The 14507-nt window shown below is 52.2% G+C and overlaps 1 protein-coding gene across 1 annotated transcript in view; it reads left to right on the forward strand.

The window, feature by feature from the left end:
* The window catches only part of JPH2 (junctophilin 2), a 57362-nt gene extending 43487 nt beyond the window's left edge, over positions 1 to 13875 (forward strand). The window contains exons 3-6 of the mRNA XM_064475659.1: positions 8026 to 8144; positions 9185 to 9909; positions 10600 to 10693; positions 12071 to 13875. Of these exons, the coding sequence (XP_064331729.1) occupies positions 8026 to 8144; positions 9185 to 9909; positions 10600 to 10680 (925 nt within the window). The 3' untranslated portion in view covers positions 10681 to 10693; positions 12071 to 13875. The remainder of the gene's footprint in view (positions 1 to 8025; positions 8145 to 9184; positions 9910 to 10599; positions 10694 to 12070) is intronic.
* The last annotated feature ends 632 nt before the right edge of the window (positions 13876 to 14507 follow it).

The raw sequence follows: 14507 nt of genomic DNA on the forward strand, positions 1-14507 counted from the left end.
CATAGTTAGCACTTAGTAAACAGCAACTCATTACTTTGCCTCCTGCTTAGAGGCTGGAGGGGAAGGGGTGTCTCATATCCACTCTCATATGGTGAAGACTTCCCAGCTGGGCTGGCAGCTCCTTTTCAAGAAAGGGAGAGAGTTCTCTGTAAAACATGATCCAGACGAGGTCACCTCCGTGGCCTGGAGGTCTCAGGCTGGGCTTCCAAGGTGGAGAGGTTATACCTAGGGCCTGAGGGGGTGGCATAGCCCCCCAGACTGAGAACTCATGCCCTCCACTTCAACTGAAAAAAAATCTACTTTCTAAAATTTTCAAACATTTGCATAGAGCTTTCTATGTGCCAGGTCCTGTCCTAAATGCTTTATGTACGGTAATTCACTCTGTAATCCCAACAACTCTGTGGACAGTCTGGGGCTGTCCACATCCCCATTTTATAGATGGAAAAATCACAGCACAGGGAATTTATGTAAGTCACCCACAACCAAAAAACTGCCCCTACTGCCTTAAAATACCAAAATATTACAGCAATTTTTTTCTTTTTTCAAAAAAAATTTGCTTATTTTTCAGCATTTTTGATGATGAAGCCATATTATTTTATACTTTATATTTTCTAGAGGTCATTAAGCACATAAAAACATGCTGAACATCATTCGCCATCAGGGGAAGGCAAATCAAAACCACAATGAAATGTGCTTCTCAAACCACTAATGTGACTACAGTACAAAAGGTGGATAATAATCAGTGTTGACAAGGAGATAGAAAATTGGAAACTTCAAGTGTTACTGGAAGATGTTAAATGGTGCAGCCACTTCAGAACGAGTCTGCCAATTCCTCAGAAGGTTAAAGAGTTACCACATGACCCAGCAGTTCTGCTCCTAGGTGTATATCCACGAGAAATGAAAACATACATCCACTCGAGAACTTGCACACAAATGTCCACAGCAGCATTATTTATAGGAACCAAAACGTGGAAACAACCCAAATGTCCATCAACTGATGAACAGATAAGCTATGGTTTAGCCACACAATGGACCATTATTTGGCAACAGAAAGGAATTAAGTGCTGATACATGCTGTCACGTGGGTGAACCTTGAAACAGTGTTTACGCGACATACCCTTCTAAAAGAGTGCATGTTAAAATCCCAATTTGTTGGCAGTCTATAGAATTTTGGAAGGGAGTTGCTGCTAAGCATTGTTATAATAGTAACAAAAACTGTAATAATAATGAGAGCTCACTAATCTTTGTTAAGTGCATAGTTTATGCCAAGCACTTTTGTGTGATCTCATTTCAGACTCCCAGTAATTTGGGGAGGTAAATATTATTAATCCCATTTCACAGTTGAGGAAGCTGAGGCCAGAGAGCAAAGGTCAGATACCCAGAATGTGATGGACTTGAGCTGGTGCCCTTAACCCCTCTGGTGAGGGCCTTCTCAGCAGGGCTTAACACACGTTTGCCAAATGAATGCAGTGCAGGCAAGATTGGACTTGTCTGCATCCTTGTTCGGGGCAGAGGAGCTTTCTCCCAGGGAGCTATCTGGGCCAGGTGGCTGGACACCCCAGCTGGGGTTCCTCCTTGAGTTTACTCTGACCATGATTGTTCCTGGGGAGAAACGGCTGTGGCCAGCCAGAGCTGGGGGCGAGCAGCTATTTGGGGAGACCGCCAGGCAATGGCATCTGAAGCACCCCCCACCTCAGGAAGATGCTTGGTACTGCGCTTATCAGCCACCTCTGCAGCCTCCAGAGAAGCTGGCAGGGGCCTGGAGCTGGGGCTCTGATTAGCTGCTTCTGTCCTCCAAATCTGCCACGGACTTCTTGTTCTGAAGGATTTTTAAAAAAATTTTTAAGTGAACAAATCAGTGGCATCAAGTACATGCAGGATTTTTGTTTCAGTCTTTAAAAAAAAAAACCCTGCTTCTTACTTATTTTATTAACTAGCATCTATGTAGCACTTCCTGTGTCTTGGCTGTTATTCTAAGGGCCATACGACTGTTCAGTCATTTACTCCTCATAACCTGTCTCCAAGGTCAGTGCTGTTACTATCCCCATTTTACAGATGGGGAGCCTGCGGGCTCAGATTTGCCCGAGGGTATAAGGAGCAGAGCCAGGCCCCGCACCCAGACAACACAGCCAGGGCTGCCGCCTCTTCACCACGCCATCCTGTAGTTCAGAGGCTTCATTCTGCGCCCCTGTCCGTCTGCTGATTTTCAGAGATGTTGCATGATTGATGGGCAGAGCTGCATCAGCCTGTGTGCGACTCAGGTGGCTGCTGGGTCTCATTTATCCCTGTCCCTGGTTCCAGCCCACGGAGCACCTGGCCCAGTTAGTACCAGGGAGGCAGCGACTTCATGTAATGGGTAAGAGCTTGGGCAGATGCACTTTGTAGCTGTGTGACCCTGGGAAAATGACTCCACTTCTCTGAAGTCATATATATAAAGGTGATCATAGCACAGAGCTGGGCACAAAGTGCTCAATGCATAACAGATTAATATTATCAATAATATTATCAAAAGTGACCATTATTGAGTGAATGCATTAGAACAGGGGTTGGCAGGCTTTTCCATAAAGGCCCAGACAGTAAATATATTTTGGCTTTGCGGGCCAGTCTCTGTAGCAAATACTTAACTGTAGACAAAGTAAACAAATGGGTATAGCTCTTTTTCCATAAAACTTTATATGGACCCAAATTTATTGATATGGACACAAATTTGAATATTCACGTGTCAGAAGGTGTGATTTGACATGTCACAGGCAGCGGGCTGGATTTGGCCTGTTGCCGTAATTTGTCGGCCCCCCTGCAATAGACTGTAAGCTCGCCAAGGGATTTGTGGGTACTTGGTTTGCTGTTGTAGCCACAGTGCCCAGCGTAGTGCTGAGCATGTAGCAGACACTCCATTAAGTTGTATTAAATGAATGAATCCATTTGTAGAAGTGGGTCTTGAGCTGGCCCTTTAAGACTTGGAGGTGGAAGGAGGGAAAAGAACATTCCAGATGGGGGGACAGCCAGAGCAGAGGAATCAGGGCTGTGTCAGTGTGTGTCCCTCTTTGGCCCAATGAAGCCATCGGTGCTTGGTGGAGACACCTGGGCAAGAAAGCCAGCTATAGCTGAGCGTTTAGGGGTCTAGGATGGGGAAGGAGGCTGGGCTGGGGGTGGGTGCTCTCAGAAGTTCTTCCATTGGGTTATCACTCTGCCCCATCCCTGAACTACCACCAGCCTTATTTTTAACCCTGCTGACGAAAGAAAATCTGATGAAATCAAGAAGGGTGACTGATCCCTGCCCCACCCCCTGCCCCAGTTACTGTTCCCTCCTCCCCCCACCCCCACCACCCGCCGCCCCAGTAGGGGCAGAGCCATCCTAGGAGACCCTCCCCAAGAGACATGAAAGTGGTCCGAGAAAAAGAAATGATCCCTGCCTTCCCCTGGCAGGATCTAGATTCAGGGAGGGATCCTGGTGCTTGAAGAGAAACACTCAAGGCTCCTGAGGAGGGAGGGGGGGTTGAGCAAGCTGGGAACTGCCCAAGAAGGAGCTGGATTTTCTATCTGTCCAGTCCATGCGTCTCAAATTTTACTGAGCAGTGGAAGCATCTGGAGGGCTTATAAAACACAGATTCCTGGGCTCCTTCCGAGAAATTCTGATTCAGTAGGTCTGGGGTGGAGCCCCCAAATTTGCATTTTCAAGAAGCTCCCAGATAATGAGGGGGCTGGGGGGGTTTCATGGACCACCTCATGAGTGCCGCTGGACTAAAGAGAGCCCCCGGACAGCAGCAGTTTGGCCTGCCCTTCACTCAGTGAGCTGCCAGATATACCCCATCAAGTCTGCTCGGGCTGAGAATCTGGAGAGCCTTGAAGGCCTTGCTGAGTAGTTTGGAGTTTGTTTTCAGCACGACAGGCAGCCTTGCAAAGATTTTCAGCAAGAGGTGAGGACTTTGGATGTATGGGTTAAGCAAGGTGCATGTAATCGGTTGTTGCGAGAGAGCCTGGAAGCAGGGAGGCTATAGCTGGGAGTGGGGGTCCTTGCAGGAGGAGTGATGCAAAGATGGAGAAGGGGCAGATTCAAGATCTGTAGGGGGAGCAGGAGAGACAAGAGTTGGTGGTGGATGTCTCTGAATATTGAAAGAAGAGGAAGGAGGGGGTGGGAGACACTGGGATTCCTGGCTTAAAGGCTGGGGAGCCAGGGAGCCATTCCTGAAGTCAGAGGCATTTTAGGGGGACGCTGATAAGGTATTCAGTTGGCCAGACTGATGGATGCGGTTAGAGACATGTGCTTCCTTTGAACCCAGCAGCCCTCATTACCTTGGGCTGCGTGGCTACTTCCTGCTGACCCTGGGGCTGGCTGCCCTGCAGGGTCCACAGTTGATCCTCCAGAATCTTCCAGGGCTCTGTGTGGAGGCTGCCATTCTGGCCTGAAGTGTCCCACAACACGGCTTCCCAGGGCACGGAAACAAGCCTCCTCCAGCTCACATTACCAAAAAAGAACATTTTCTTAGTTTGAAGTTTTGCCAGCCCTTTCCCTCCTCCCCCAACCTGGGGTTTCAGGTTTCCAGGGAAGTGTCTTTGAAAATTTAGATCTTTGAATCACACATATCCATGTACAGGCAAATCTGAGCCCGGGGATATGCATGGACCACACTTGGTTTTGATGTCACAATTGTCACCTTCTTTCTCCTCCTTCTTTTTCTCCTCCCCCTCCTCCACCACCACCACTACCATCATCACCATCACCACCACCACCACCATCATCACTCAGCCCCATCCTGGGCTAAACACTTTCATATGTTGCCTCTCAATGGTTTTCACAGCAGCTCCAGGGTGGGAGAATTCTTATCCTACAGATGTAGAAATTGAGGCACAGAGAGGCAAAACCACTCACCCAAGGTCCTAGAGTCCCAGTGGGGTTGGGACTAGGGGGAGGTGAGTGAGGCGAGTCATACAAGTGCAGAGTCTGATCTGGACTTTATTTAAATCTCGTTCATAGCTTGTTCATCAAGGATAACTTTTGCCTTAATTTTGACTTTTAAAAATACTGAATTAAAATATTATTTATCTGGATTAGTGAGTTTTTTGGTATCCCTCCTAAATGTTGTGCCTGAGGTGACTGCCTCACTCACTCACCCTAGCCCCGCCTTGGCAGAACCAAGATTGGAATCCAGGGCTGCTGAGTTAAGAATCCACACTCTTAACTATTTTTTGTGCTACCTCGTATGTTTACATGTGCACATGTGCATTCATTTATGTATTCTTTCATTCAGTAAAATACTCTTTGTTCAGTAAACATTATTGTGGCAGTGGAGAGGGCAGGGGCTTAGGGATCAGTCAGTTCTGGGTTTGAATTCCACTACTCATTAATGACCGAAGAGAGAGCCTGTGATTTAGGGCATAGACTCTAGATCCCAGAATGCCTTGGTTTGAAACCTTGCCATCATTTGCTGGCTGTGTAAGTTTGGACTGAATCCTTAAAACCGTCTTGTGCCCTGGATTTCTCCTCTGTAAAGAGGGCTGACAGTGATAATATCTGTCACATAGAGTTATTGGGGAAATTAAATGAGTTAATCTCTATAAAGCCCTTGGCATGTAGTCAGTGCTTTGTAAGTGTCAACTGTTACTTTGCATCCTTGAGTAAGACACTTGCCTGAGACTCAGTTTCCCCACTGGTGAAGTAGGGACAGTAAAAACTACCTCCCAGGCACTTTTGAGGATTGTAAGGGAAAATGTAGGTAAAGGGCCTGGCACGTGGAGGAGCTTAATCTTATCTCTCTTAATAAAGTTTATCTCCCAGTTCCATGTGAGAGACACACACAGATCAACTCCACGCAGAACTTAATCATCTGCACATGTGGACACTGATTTGACCTTTCAGTTTCCCAAAGACTCAAAGCTCTTACCTCTCTCGGGGCCTTTGCACATGCTTTCCCCTCTACCTGGCTCACTGTCCCCACCTCACCTCTGGTGGGCCAACTGATGTGTCAGTTTCAGGTCTCACCTTAAATGTCTTATCTTCAACTTTCCCTGATCCCCCACCTCCACTGCTGATCTATATCAAGCCTTCCTGTTGTGCACTTTCATTGTGTTCTGTACTCTTCCTTTACGGCACTTCTCACAATTGCAATGTTTATTTAGTTACATTTTATTAAATAGTTTTGGTTGTTTTCTCCCAGCCTGTCTCCCTCACGTGACAGTGCGGGCAGGGACTGGGCTTGTCTACAGGAATTTCTGTCCTCAGCTCCTGGCACGTGCTCCAGAGCAGTGCAGACTCTGGAAACATCTTGCCTGGCTTCAAAAATCCCAGCTCCCACGCTTAATGACTCTGTGACCTTGGGCAAGTCACCTACCCTGCCCGTGCCTCAGTTTCCTTTTCTGTAAACTAGGGAAAATAGTAACAGCACCAGATTCCTAAGGCACCATGATGATTACATGAGATAATCTTCATCATTCCTTTAGAACGTAATTCCTTTAGAACAATGCCCATTGGTAAATGGGGCTGTTAATATTTTAGCAGGTGCTGCTACGAGTTAGGATAGATTAAGAGCTGCAGCAAACATCTCCCAAATTTCAGGTGCTTAATGCAATATACATTTAGAGTTTGTTTAATGTTTAACCTTAATGCTTAAATGTTCCTCATCCCAACGTGGAACTGTGGGAGGGGGATTTTGTGCTATAATCATTTGTGGACCCAAGTTGTTTCCACTACGTTTCTTAACCTGAGGTCCACAGGGGATTCTGTGGACAGAATTCAGGGAGTCCGTGCACATGAATGCTGCCTTAGGTTAGATTCCCTAGAAGCTGAGTCTGAGATGAGGATTCTCTTCCAGATGATTTATGGAGAGAGTGCTCTCAGGAGAGGTGGGGGAGTGGTGAGAGATGCAGGGTAGGACAGGGAAGGAGCCAAGCAAGGACGTGGTCTTACCTGGAGTCCTGCTTCAGCCTGATCCCACAGGGGCTCGGAAGCCTCACTTGTACCTCAGCGCTGGTTCCTCATGTGGTGCAAGAGGGGGCTGATGGGTGTCATTAGTCATTGCTTGTGGGCTGCCTGGGTTGGGAAGGGAGCGTTGACCTCTGGAGCAAGGTGGCAATTGGTTGCAATTCTCTGGGACAGCAACGTGCCATTAGCAGCCAATTCAGCTGCTAGGAGTAGGTGCATTTGCCCAGCGAAGAGATCTGGGCAGGGCACCAAAAGTGTCTGCAACAGATGGGAAAAACCACATCTTTATGTTCTAGACCTCAGGTCTAGACTGGGGTCACCTGGGATGGCCCGATCCTCTTCTTTCTGTCCTCCATTTCTCTCTAACGTCTCACTGAAATTTAACATTTTCTTCAGTTATGGAAGTAGGCAATAGATCACGGTAGTGTTAGCAGTATCTGTGACTTTGTCACCAGTAGAAATCACATTTATTTTCGTGTTACATTACTGTTGTTGCAGGTATCCTTACAATACCCTTTATGCTAATGTTTACTTTAAAATTATGGTAGTTAATAATAACCTGCTGGATATAAAGAAGGGTACACATTATTATATTACAAATTTATTCCTTTAAATATTTTGGTAACAGTATGTCAATATAATTGTGTTCCTTTGTAATCCTATATAATTTATGCATTTTAAAATGTTTTTCTGAGGTGTCTATAGGTGTCACCAGATGCCAATATCTGTGACACAGAAGAGGTTGAGTACCCTGTCCTGCGGCCTTGGCCTCCTCTGCATTTTACCAGCCACAGGGGGAAAAGAGAGGTCGTAGAGGATTGCAGGGGAGGTTATGGGCCAGGCCTGGAAGTGGCACAGTCACATCTTCCTACAGTGCATTGGCCGGGCCTCTGAGCGCACCTAACTGCAGGGGAGGCTGGGAAATGTAGTCCATCTGTGTGCCGGACAGAAGAGGAAATGGTCTGGGGAGTGCACAGCAATCTGGGCCACAGGGCTCAATAAAGTGAATGAAAGTTCTGTCCAGGGTGTCTGTGTGGGTTGGGGAAGAAGGGCAGGGATCTGGTTCTCCAGAGGGATCCTTAGTCTCCGCCATGTTGTCTCCTTAGGACAAGCCACGCCAAGGCCAAAGCTGAGGCAGCAGAACAGGCTGCCCTGGCTGCCAACCAGGAGTCCAACATTGCCCGCACTTTGGCCAGGGAGTTGGCTCCGGACTTCTACCAGCCAGGTAAGGCCAGCCAGGGTGAGGATGGGCAGGGTGGGGTAGGGGGAGGTCCCAGGGGTGGACACTTTTTCTTTGCTTGCTGGAAAGCTGAGATGCTCAAGTGGGTTCACAAATGCCTGTAAGTTCTAGAAGCTGTGGGGTGTGGTGCAGGCACGGGATGGGGTGACACAAGGGGACTTATGCTGAGATTGTGGCGGGGTGTCAGAGGCTCCCCGCTACTCCAGCTTGTCTCTTCTCCCTGGGAAATGAGGCTGCAGAGTAAGGAGGACCTCCAGCTCTGATACAGACTTTGCACTTGGATAAAGTAATAGGAGCCCCTCAGGATGGGAGATTGGTTCTCTCTGAATTGAAGGATTTTAAAGTGAGTGACACGATTAGATTTGTATTTTCTAAACATTCAGGCTGTGGCAGGGAGACCAAAGGGAGACGGGGATGGAAGACCTCTGAACACAGATCTGTGCCCGGGAGAAGTTGCTTCTGGTCACAGTGCGCCGCCTGCTGGTCCCAGGAAGAGTGACACTGGCAGGCTGCCTCCGCCTTGAGTGGTTGGTTGTAGCAACAGCTGTCACGAGGTGCAAGGCACTAAGCTCAACAAGCCATGCATTTTTAAAAACCTGATTAATCCTTCTATGAGTATTTATGAAATAGGTATGATTAGGCCCATTCTTCAGGTAAAGCAGTGGAAAGAGACCAGAGTCATCGTTAAGAGCAGAAACTCTGGAGCCAAACTGCCTGGGTGCTAGTCTTGGCTCTACCCTTGGTCAGCCCGGTGACTTTGGGCAAGTGATTTCACCCCTCTGGGCCTCCTTTTCTTCATCTGTACGTTGGAGGTTAAATAATACCTTTGACAGCATGAGGTTATTAAAATGATTAAATGAGTTAGTGTTTGGAAATGGCTTAGAACAGTGCTTAGCACTTGGTGGATGTAGGTCGGTGCTGGCTGAGTACATACATGAGACTCAGTGGGGTTAAGCGGCTTGCCCAGGGTCACCCAGTGCTGGGACTGGGGTTTGAATTCAACTTCTTCGTGTGGTCCCTGGCAGGTCCAGAGTATCAGAAGCGCCGGCTGCTCCAGGAGATCCTGGAGAACTCGGAGAGCCTGCTGGATTCCCCCGACAGGACCCCTGGCGCCGCGGGCCTCCCGGAGCGGCCCCGCGAGAGCCCGGAGCTGCACGAGCGCGAGACTCCTGGCCCCGAGGGTGGCCCCCCGTCGCCGGCCGGGACGCCCCCGCAGCCCAAGCGGCCTCGCCCGGCCACGGAGTCCAAGGACGGCCTGCTGAGCCCGGGCGCCTGGAACGGCGAGCCCGGCGGCGAGGGCAGCCGGCCGGTCACGCCGTCCGAGGCCGCGGGCCGCCGCAGCCCGGCGCGCCCCGCCAGCGAGCACATGGCCATCGAGGCGCTGCAGGCGCCGCCCGCGATGTCGCGGGAGCCCGAGGTGGCGCTGTACCAGGGCTACCACAGCTACGCCGTGCGCACCGCGCCGCCCGCGCCGCCGCCCTTCGAGGACGAGCCCGAGCCCGAGAGCCCCGCGGCCGACTCCGCGCCCGCATCCCCGGCCGCCGCCCCCGGGACGGCGTCCCCGCCCCGGGGCCCCGAGCCCGCGCCCGAGAGCCCCGCCAAGCTGGAGCCCAAGCCCATCGTACCCAAGGCGGAGCCCAAGGCCAAAGCCCGCAAGACAGAGGCCCGAGGGCTGACCAAGGCCGGGGCCAAGAAGAAGGCTCGGAAGGAGGCAGCGCTCGCAGCGGCGGCCGAGGTGGAGGTGGAGGAGGTGAGGCCGTTGGCGAAGGTCAGGTTCCCCGGAGGTGGGAGAGCTGGAAGGAGGATGCGGGCGCGGGGAGATGACTGGGGAGGAGGTGATGGCACCGGAGAGGGCAGGGGCGGAACCCCAGCAGGGATGTGGACTCAGTCAAGTGCAGCCTGATTCACGGTTACACAGCAGAGCCGCCCATCTTGGAGCTAGGGGCTGGCCTTGTACCCACTGTCGCGGCAATTCCTTGGAGAAGGAGAAGGCCAGAAATCCTAAGCAGCTGGGAGGGGGCAGCTGGGCGCACCTGCCCGTAAGAGGTTCTAGGCTGGGCGCCTGTGGCGTCTGCTACAACGTCTAGGAGGGCTTTCTGGGGGGGTGGAGGAGGGGCAGTGGGGGGATTGTTCTGAGAGGCTGGGAGCTAGAACTCCAGGGCCAGACACTGAAGCTAGGCTCTGAGGGACGGACTGGTGCGGCCCCAGAGGAGTTACGAGTGGGGAAGGCTATGTTCTTGGGTTCCAGGCCCAACTCTGCCCACAGTGTGTTTGGGGACACCTTCTTGCCCCTCTCTGGACCCTGAGTATTTGGTTAATTATTTCCAAGCATCCTGCGAGCTCTGATGATCTTCCCTGGTGCTGAACACAGCAGTGAGCAAGCAGGGGGGTGGGGGGTACTCTCCTGGGGACTCAGGCAGCCTCTCTCCACTGTTCCCAGGTCCCCAACACTGTCCTCATCTGCATGGTGATACTGCTTAACATCGGCCTGGCCATCCTCTTCGTTCACCTCTTGACCTGACTTCGGCCACCAGGTGCGGCTGGGAGGAGGGGGTGGGAGCCCCTGGGTGATGGGAGGAAGGGCCTGGTACCTACTGGGTATCTGTCCTGTGGTTAATTCAGGCCCATCCCCCAACAGAGGCAGGGACCCAGAGTGTGGATTTGAGAGATCCTCTCCCCAACACACATACACACACACACACAAACACACACCTCTTTCATTAGCTCAGCAGTCGCAGGACACCTGATCTCTGTCAGGTGAGCACTGGGGGCTTCATTCATTCATTCATTCATTCACTAACTCAAGTCGTTCATTTAACCACCATTTACTGAGCAACTGCTCTGTTGGGATATAGGAATACAGCAGGAACTCCCTCCTGCCCTAAGAAATGGTGTGAACATGAGAGTAAACCTTTGACTTATGGCTCATTGTGTAAAAGTCTTGCATTTCAAAGGTCAGGCAAAATAGTTCTTGACTCCCTCCCCCCAGATCCCCGCAGGTCTACACTGAGGTCCCCTGGGATGGCTGGATCCCATCTTCTCTCTGTCCTCCGTTTCTCTCTTGCTCTCACCCTCCACCCCCTCCCTCAGTCTTCTCCTGAGACCCTGCTGTCAGTCAGTTGGTTCCTCCTATTGATTTTCTCTAGAGCTCAGGGGTTGGGTAGGGTCCCGTGAAAAGGAAGTGGGCTGGGCTGAAGGAAAGTGGCCCTCATTGGTCTCAGGGTGAAGATCTACAAGGTAAGTAAAATTTTTCTTCTGCTAGAACCAGCCTTCACACTGTAATCCTGGGCTTGGTGATGCTAGCAGAGTTTTGCCTCTTGCCCCAGCCCCAGCCCTCCCAAGACCCCAGTTCCTTGATCCTAGCTTAGTGTGGGCTGGGAGTGCCTACTCAGTCCCAGAGGAGAAGGAGAAGAAATCCTTGTCCTGTCACCGGGTAAATAACCAGTGTTAGTGTGGTAGACGCTGCCCTGGGAGTGGACGCTGAGCTCGGCGGGGTCTGTGTTTAGTAGGGGATGGGGGAATGATTGTGACAGGGACTGCCAACTTCACGACCTGGAGGATGGAAAGAGGTGAGCCAGGAGGCAGTGGGGAAGTGGAAGGAAGGGAAGAGCGTACCAGGCACAGGGAACAGCACCTGCGAACAGGCAGAGGTGGCATCCAGCGGGTGCCTTGTGAGGGCTGGGGGAGGCCTCTGGAACTGTCTCTGATCCCACTGAGTCAGAGCCAAGGGGCAAGGCTGCCTTGGCGGGGCTAGGGGAGGCAGGTGTGTGTTGAGGGGGGAAGATCTTCCCCCACAATAGATCAGGCCTGATGTATGAACCCTGCTTCCAGCCTGGCTCAGCCTCTGCCCACCCTCCCTCCCTCCTCACTGCTTCCTCCCCTCCCCTGACCCTTTTGCTGTCTCTTTGTAGAGCCAGGAGTTCCTGCTGAGGACGCATGGACCCATCTTTTTGCAGTGCCAGGCAGGGTGGCCGAGGAGGACTGGACTCTGGACCTGGGTGCCGGGGGTCCAGCTGGCATCCCCACCACAGACGTTTAAGGAGGCGTCCCATGGCACTCATGCCTGATGGCACGTGGTACCCAGAGGAGCAGAATGTGCTGGGCGCCCTCCGGAAACTCTGCGCAGCGGCAGGGAAAGCCCTGGAGGCAGAGCCCTAGGCTCTTGGACTCCCTGATCTACTCTGTCTCTCATCCTCATCCACTCCCTCCTCACCCCTAGGTCACCCCTCCCTGGGCTTTTATGTGTTTCAAGAGAAGTCACCAAGCCCGGATATTAATATTAAACCCCAGCCCCTTCTTTCTACCCTCCCTTGCTTTATTTTAACCTCTGGCTGCTGGGCTGAGGCCTCCCAGGCAAGCAGAGGGAGTGGGGAGATCCCTGGAGCAGGAGGGCAGCGAAGGAGACGCGCTCAGACAGCGCACGGACTCTTTCTGTCGCAGTCCGGACCTGCCCACACTCTGTCTCTTGCTTACAGGTATTCTGGATGACAGTAGAGGAAATGGACATGTTCAGTTTGAATATCCCAGGATACAGTGCTCCTGTCTCCTCCCACCGGTCCAGGCGGCTTCCCTTCTGGACCAATAGAAGAGGGGGAGATGTGAGGAACTGGGGCCTTAGGCTGGGAAGCCACTGACCAGGTGGCCAGGGGGGAGGGGTGGGAAGAAGGGCTAAGGGCAGTTAGGGTGGCCCTGTTTCTGAGTGTGCCTGAGCCTGAGGCTGGCGTTGCACGTGGGGCTTCCAGGATGCCGAGGGTGAGAAGGGGTCCTGCAGGAGCCCTGGGGCCGGTGAGATGAAGCTCCCAGAATGCCCTGTGAACTGGTCTGTTCGCTTCCCGTCCCAGGAGCCACTGGAGGCTTAGGGGAGCATAGCACGGAAGCCCAGACAGATGTCACTAGGGCGGACTCTCAGGCAGGTGCTGAAGACAGGCTGTCAGTCAACAGGCATGTCCCAGGGAGGGAGGAGCAAGTCCAGGGCTCCCACTGGGCACAGTCTGTGTGATAAGCCCCTCGGCTTGCTTGGCAGAGATGGTATTTGCATGTAGCCCATTACAGATGTTTGGTACCACACTGGTTCTCCGTGTCCCGGTGCTTGCTGGGGGTGGGTGGAGGCTGAGGACTGTGCCTCTGTCCCTGGGAGGATGGAGGGAGGGTCTTCCAGGCCCCTCGGAGCCTGGGAAGGACAAGGTGATGGCATCCAAGCAGAGCTGGAAGGAGCAGCTGCCCTCCCACCTTTGTTTCTTTGCTCTTTGGGGGCTGGGGGATTGTGACTTGTCCTCCTGAGGACAGCTGTTTGACCTGAAGTTTGCTTCTGATGGGGCCAGCTTTCCCTTCCTCCCTTAATACTTTGGAACCTTCCCTCTGGCTTCACACTTGCTGTTTCAAGCACCACTGGGGCCTTGAGGTTGGAACCTTGGACTGCGTTTCTGCAGAGAGGAGCCCGTGGGTTTTCCCATCATCCAGGGGCTCGCTGTCTGTGTGGGGGCTTTTCAGGACTCCTAGGGAATTGGGGGGTGGGGGTGGGCTGGGGGCACTGCTCAGGGCTGACAGGCTCCAGGCCTCGGCTCTGAGGTCGTGGTTCAGGGATTTTGGTCTGGCTCAGGCCTGGGGATAAGCCTTTGGCTGCCAGAACTCCGGGACCTTGTTTGGGGGCTGGTGTTTGGGGTGAGGGTTCAGGAAGCTGCCATCTGTGCAAATAATAAACCTACATCTGCTCACAGGCTCCGGCTGAGCTGCGGTGTCTGCTTGTGGGCCCAGGATGAGGGGCTGGCTGCAGGAGGAGGCTGGGGACCCGGGTCGTGCTGGTGCAGGCACTCTCTCTCTTAAAGTTCCCATAATACCTCCTGAGGGGCGGCTGAAGGGCTTCAGTTCTGGAAGGTCCGCCCAAACAAGGCCATAGAGCTTCTAGGGTAGACTCTGAGTTTCTAAAGCAGACTTCCAGAAGATTCCCTGAGCAGCCTATAGCAGGAGGAAGAGCTTACCTTTTGAGATCAGGCCTCCCTGGGCTCTAGTCCTGCTCAGCGTAGTTATTTCATGTCACTGAGCCTCAGTCTTCTTATCTATAAAATGTGGGAAATAATACTGCCCCCTCCTGGGGTTGTAGTGAATTTAGCATTGTTGAAGCTTATGGAAAGCCCAGTGCGCAGCGAACCGTGAGAAGTGGAGACTTCCTGCTTTGGGGATCGTATTGCTGCTGCGCTGAAGTACTGTCATCAGTCCTCTCACAAGTCTGTTTGCATTTTGATTGAGACCCCAGAAGCCTCAAGGGGGTAGAGGTGATTCAAGCCCCAGTCACAGGATGTCTCAGTCAGAGGGGGGACCCAGAGGCCATCCTCATACTTTACAGAAGCT

Source organism: Camelus dromedarius, chromosome 18, assembly GCF_036321535.1.
Source record: "Camelus dromedarius isolate mCamDro1 chromosome 18, mCamDro1.pat, whole genome shotgun sequence".
Lineage (NCBI taxonomy): Eukaryota > Metazoa > Chordata > Mammalia > Artiodactyla > Camelidae > Camelus > Camelus dromedarius.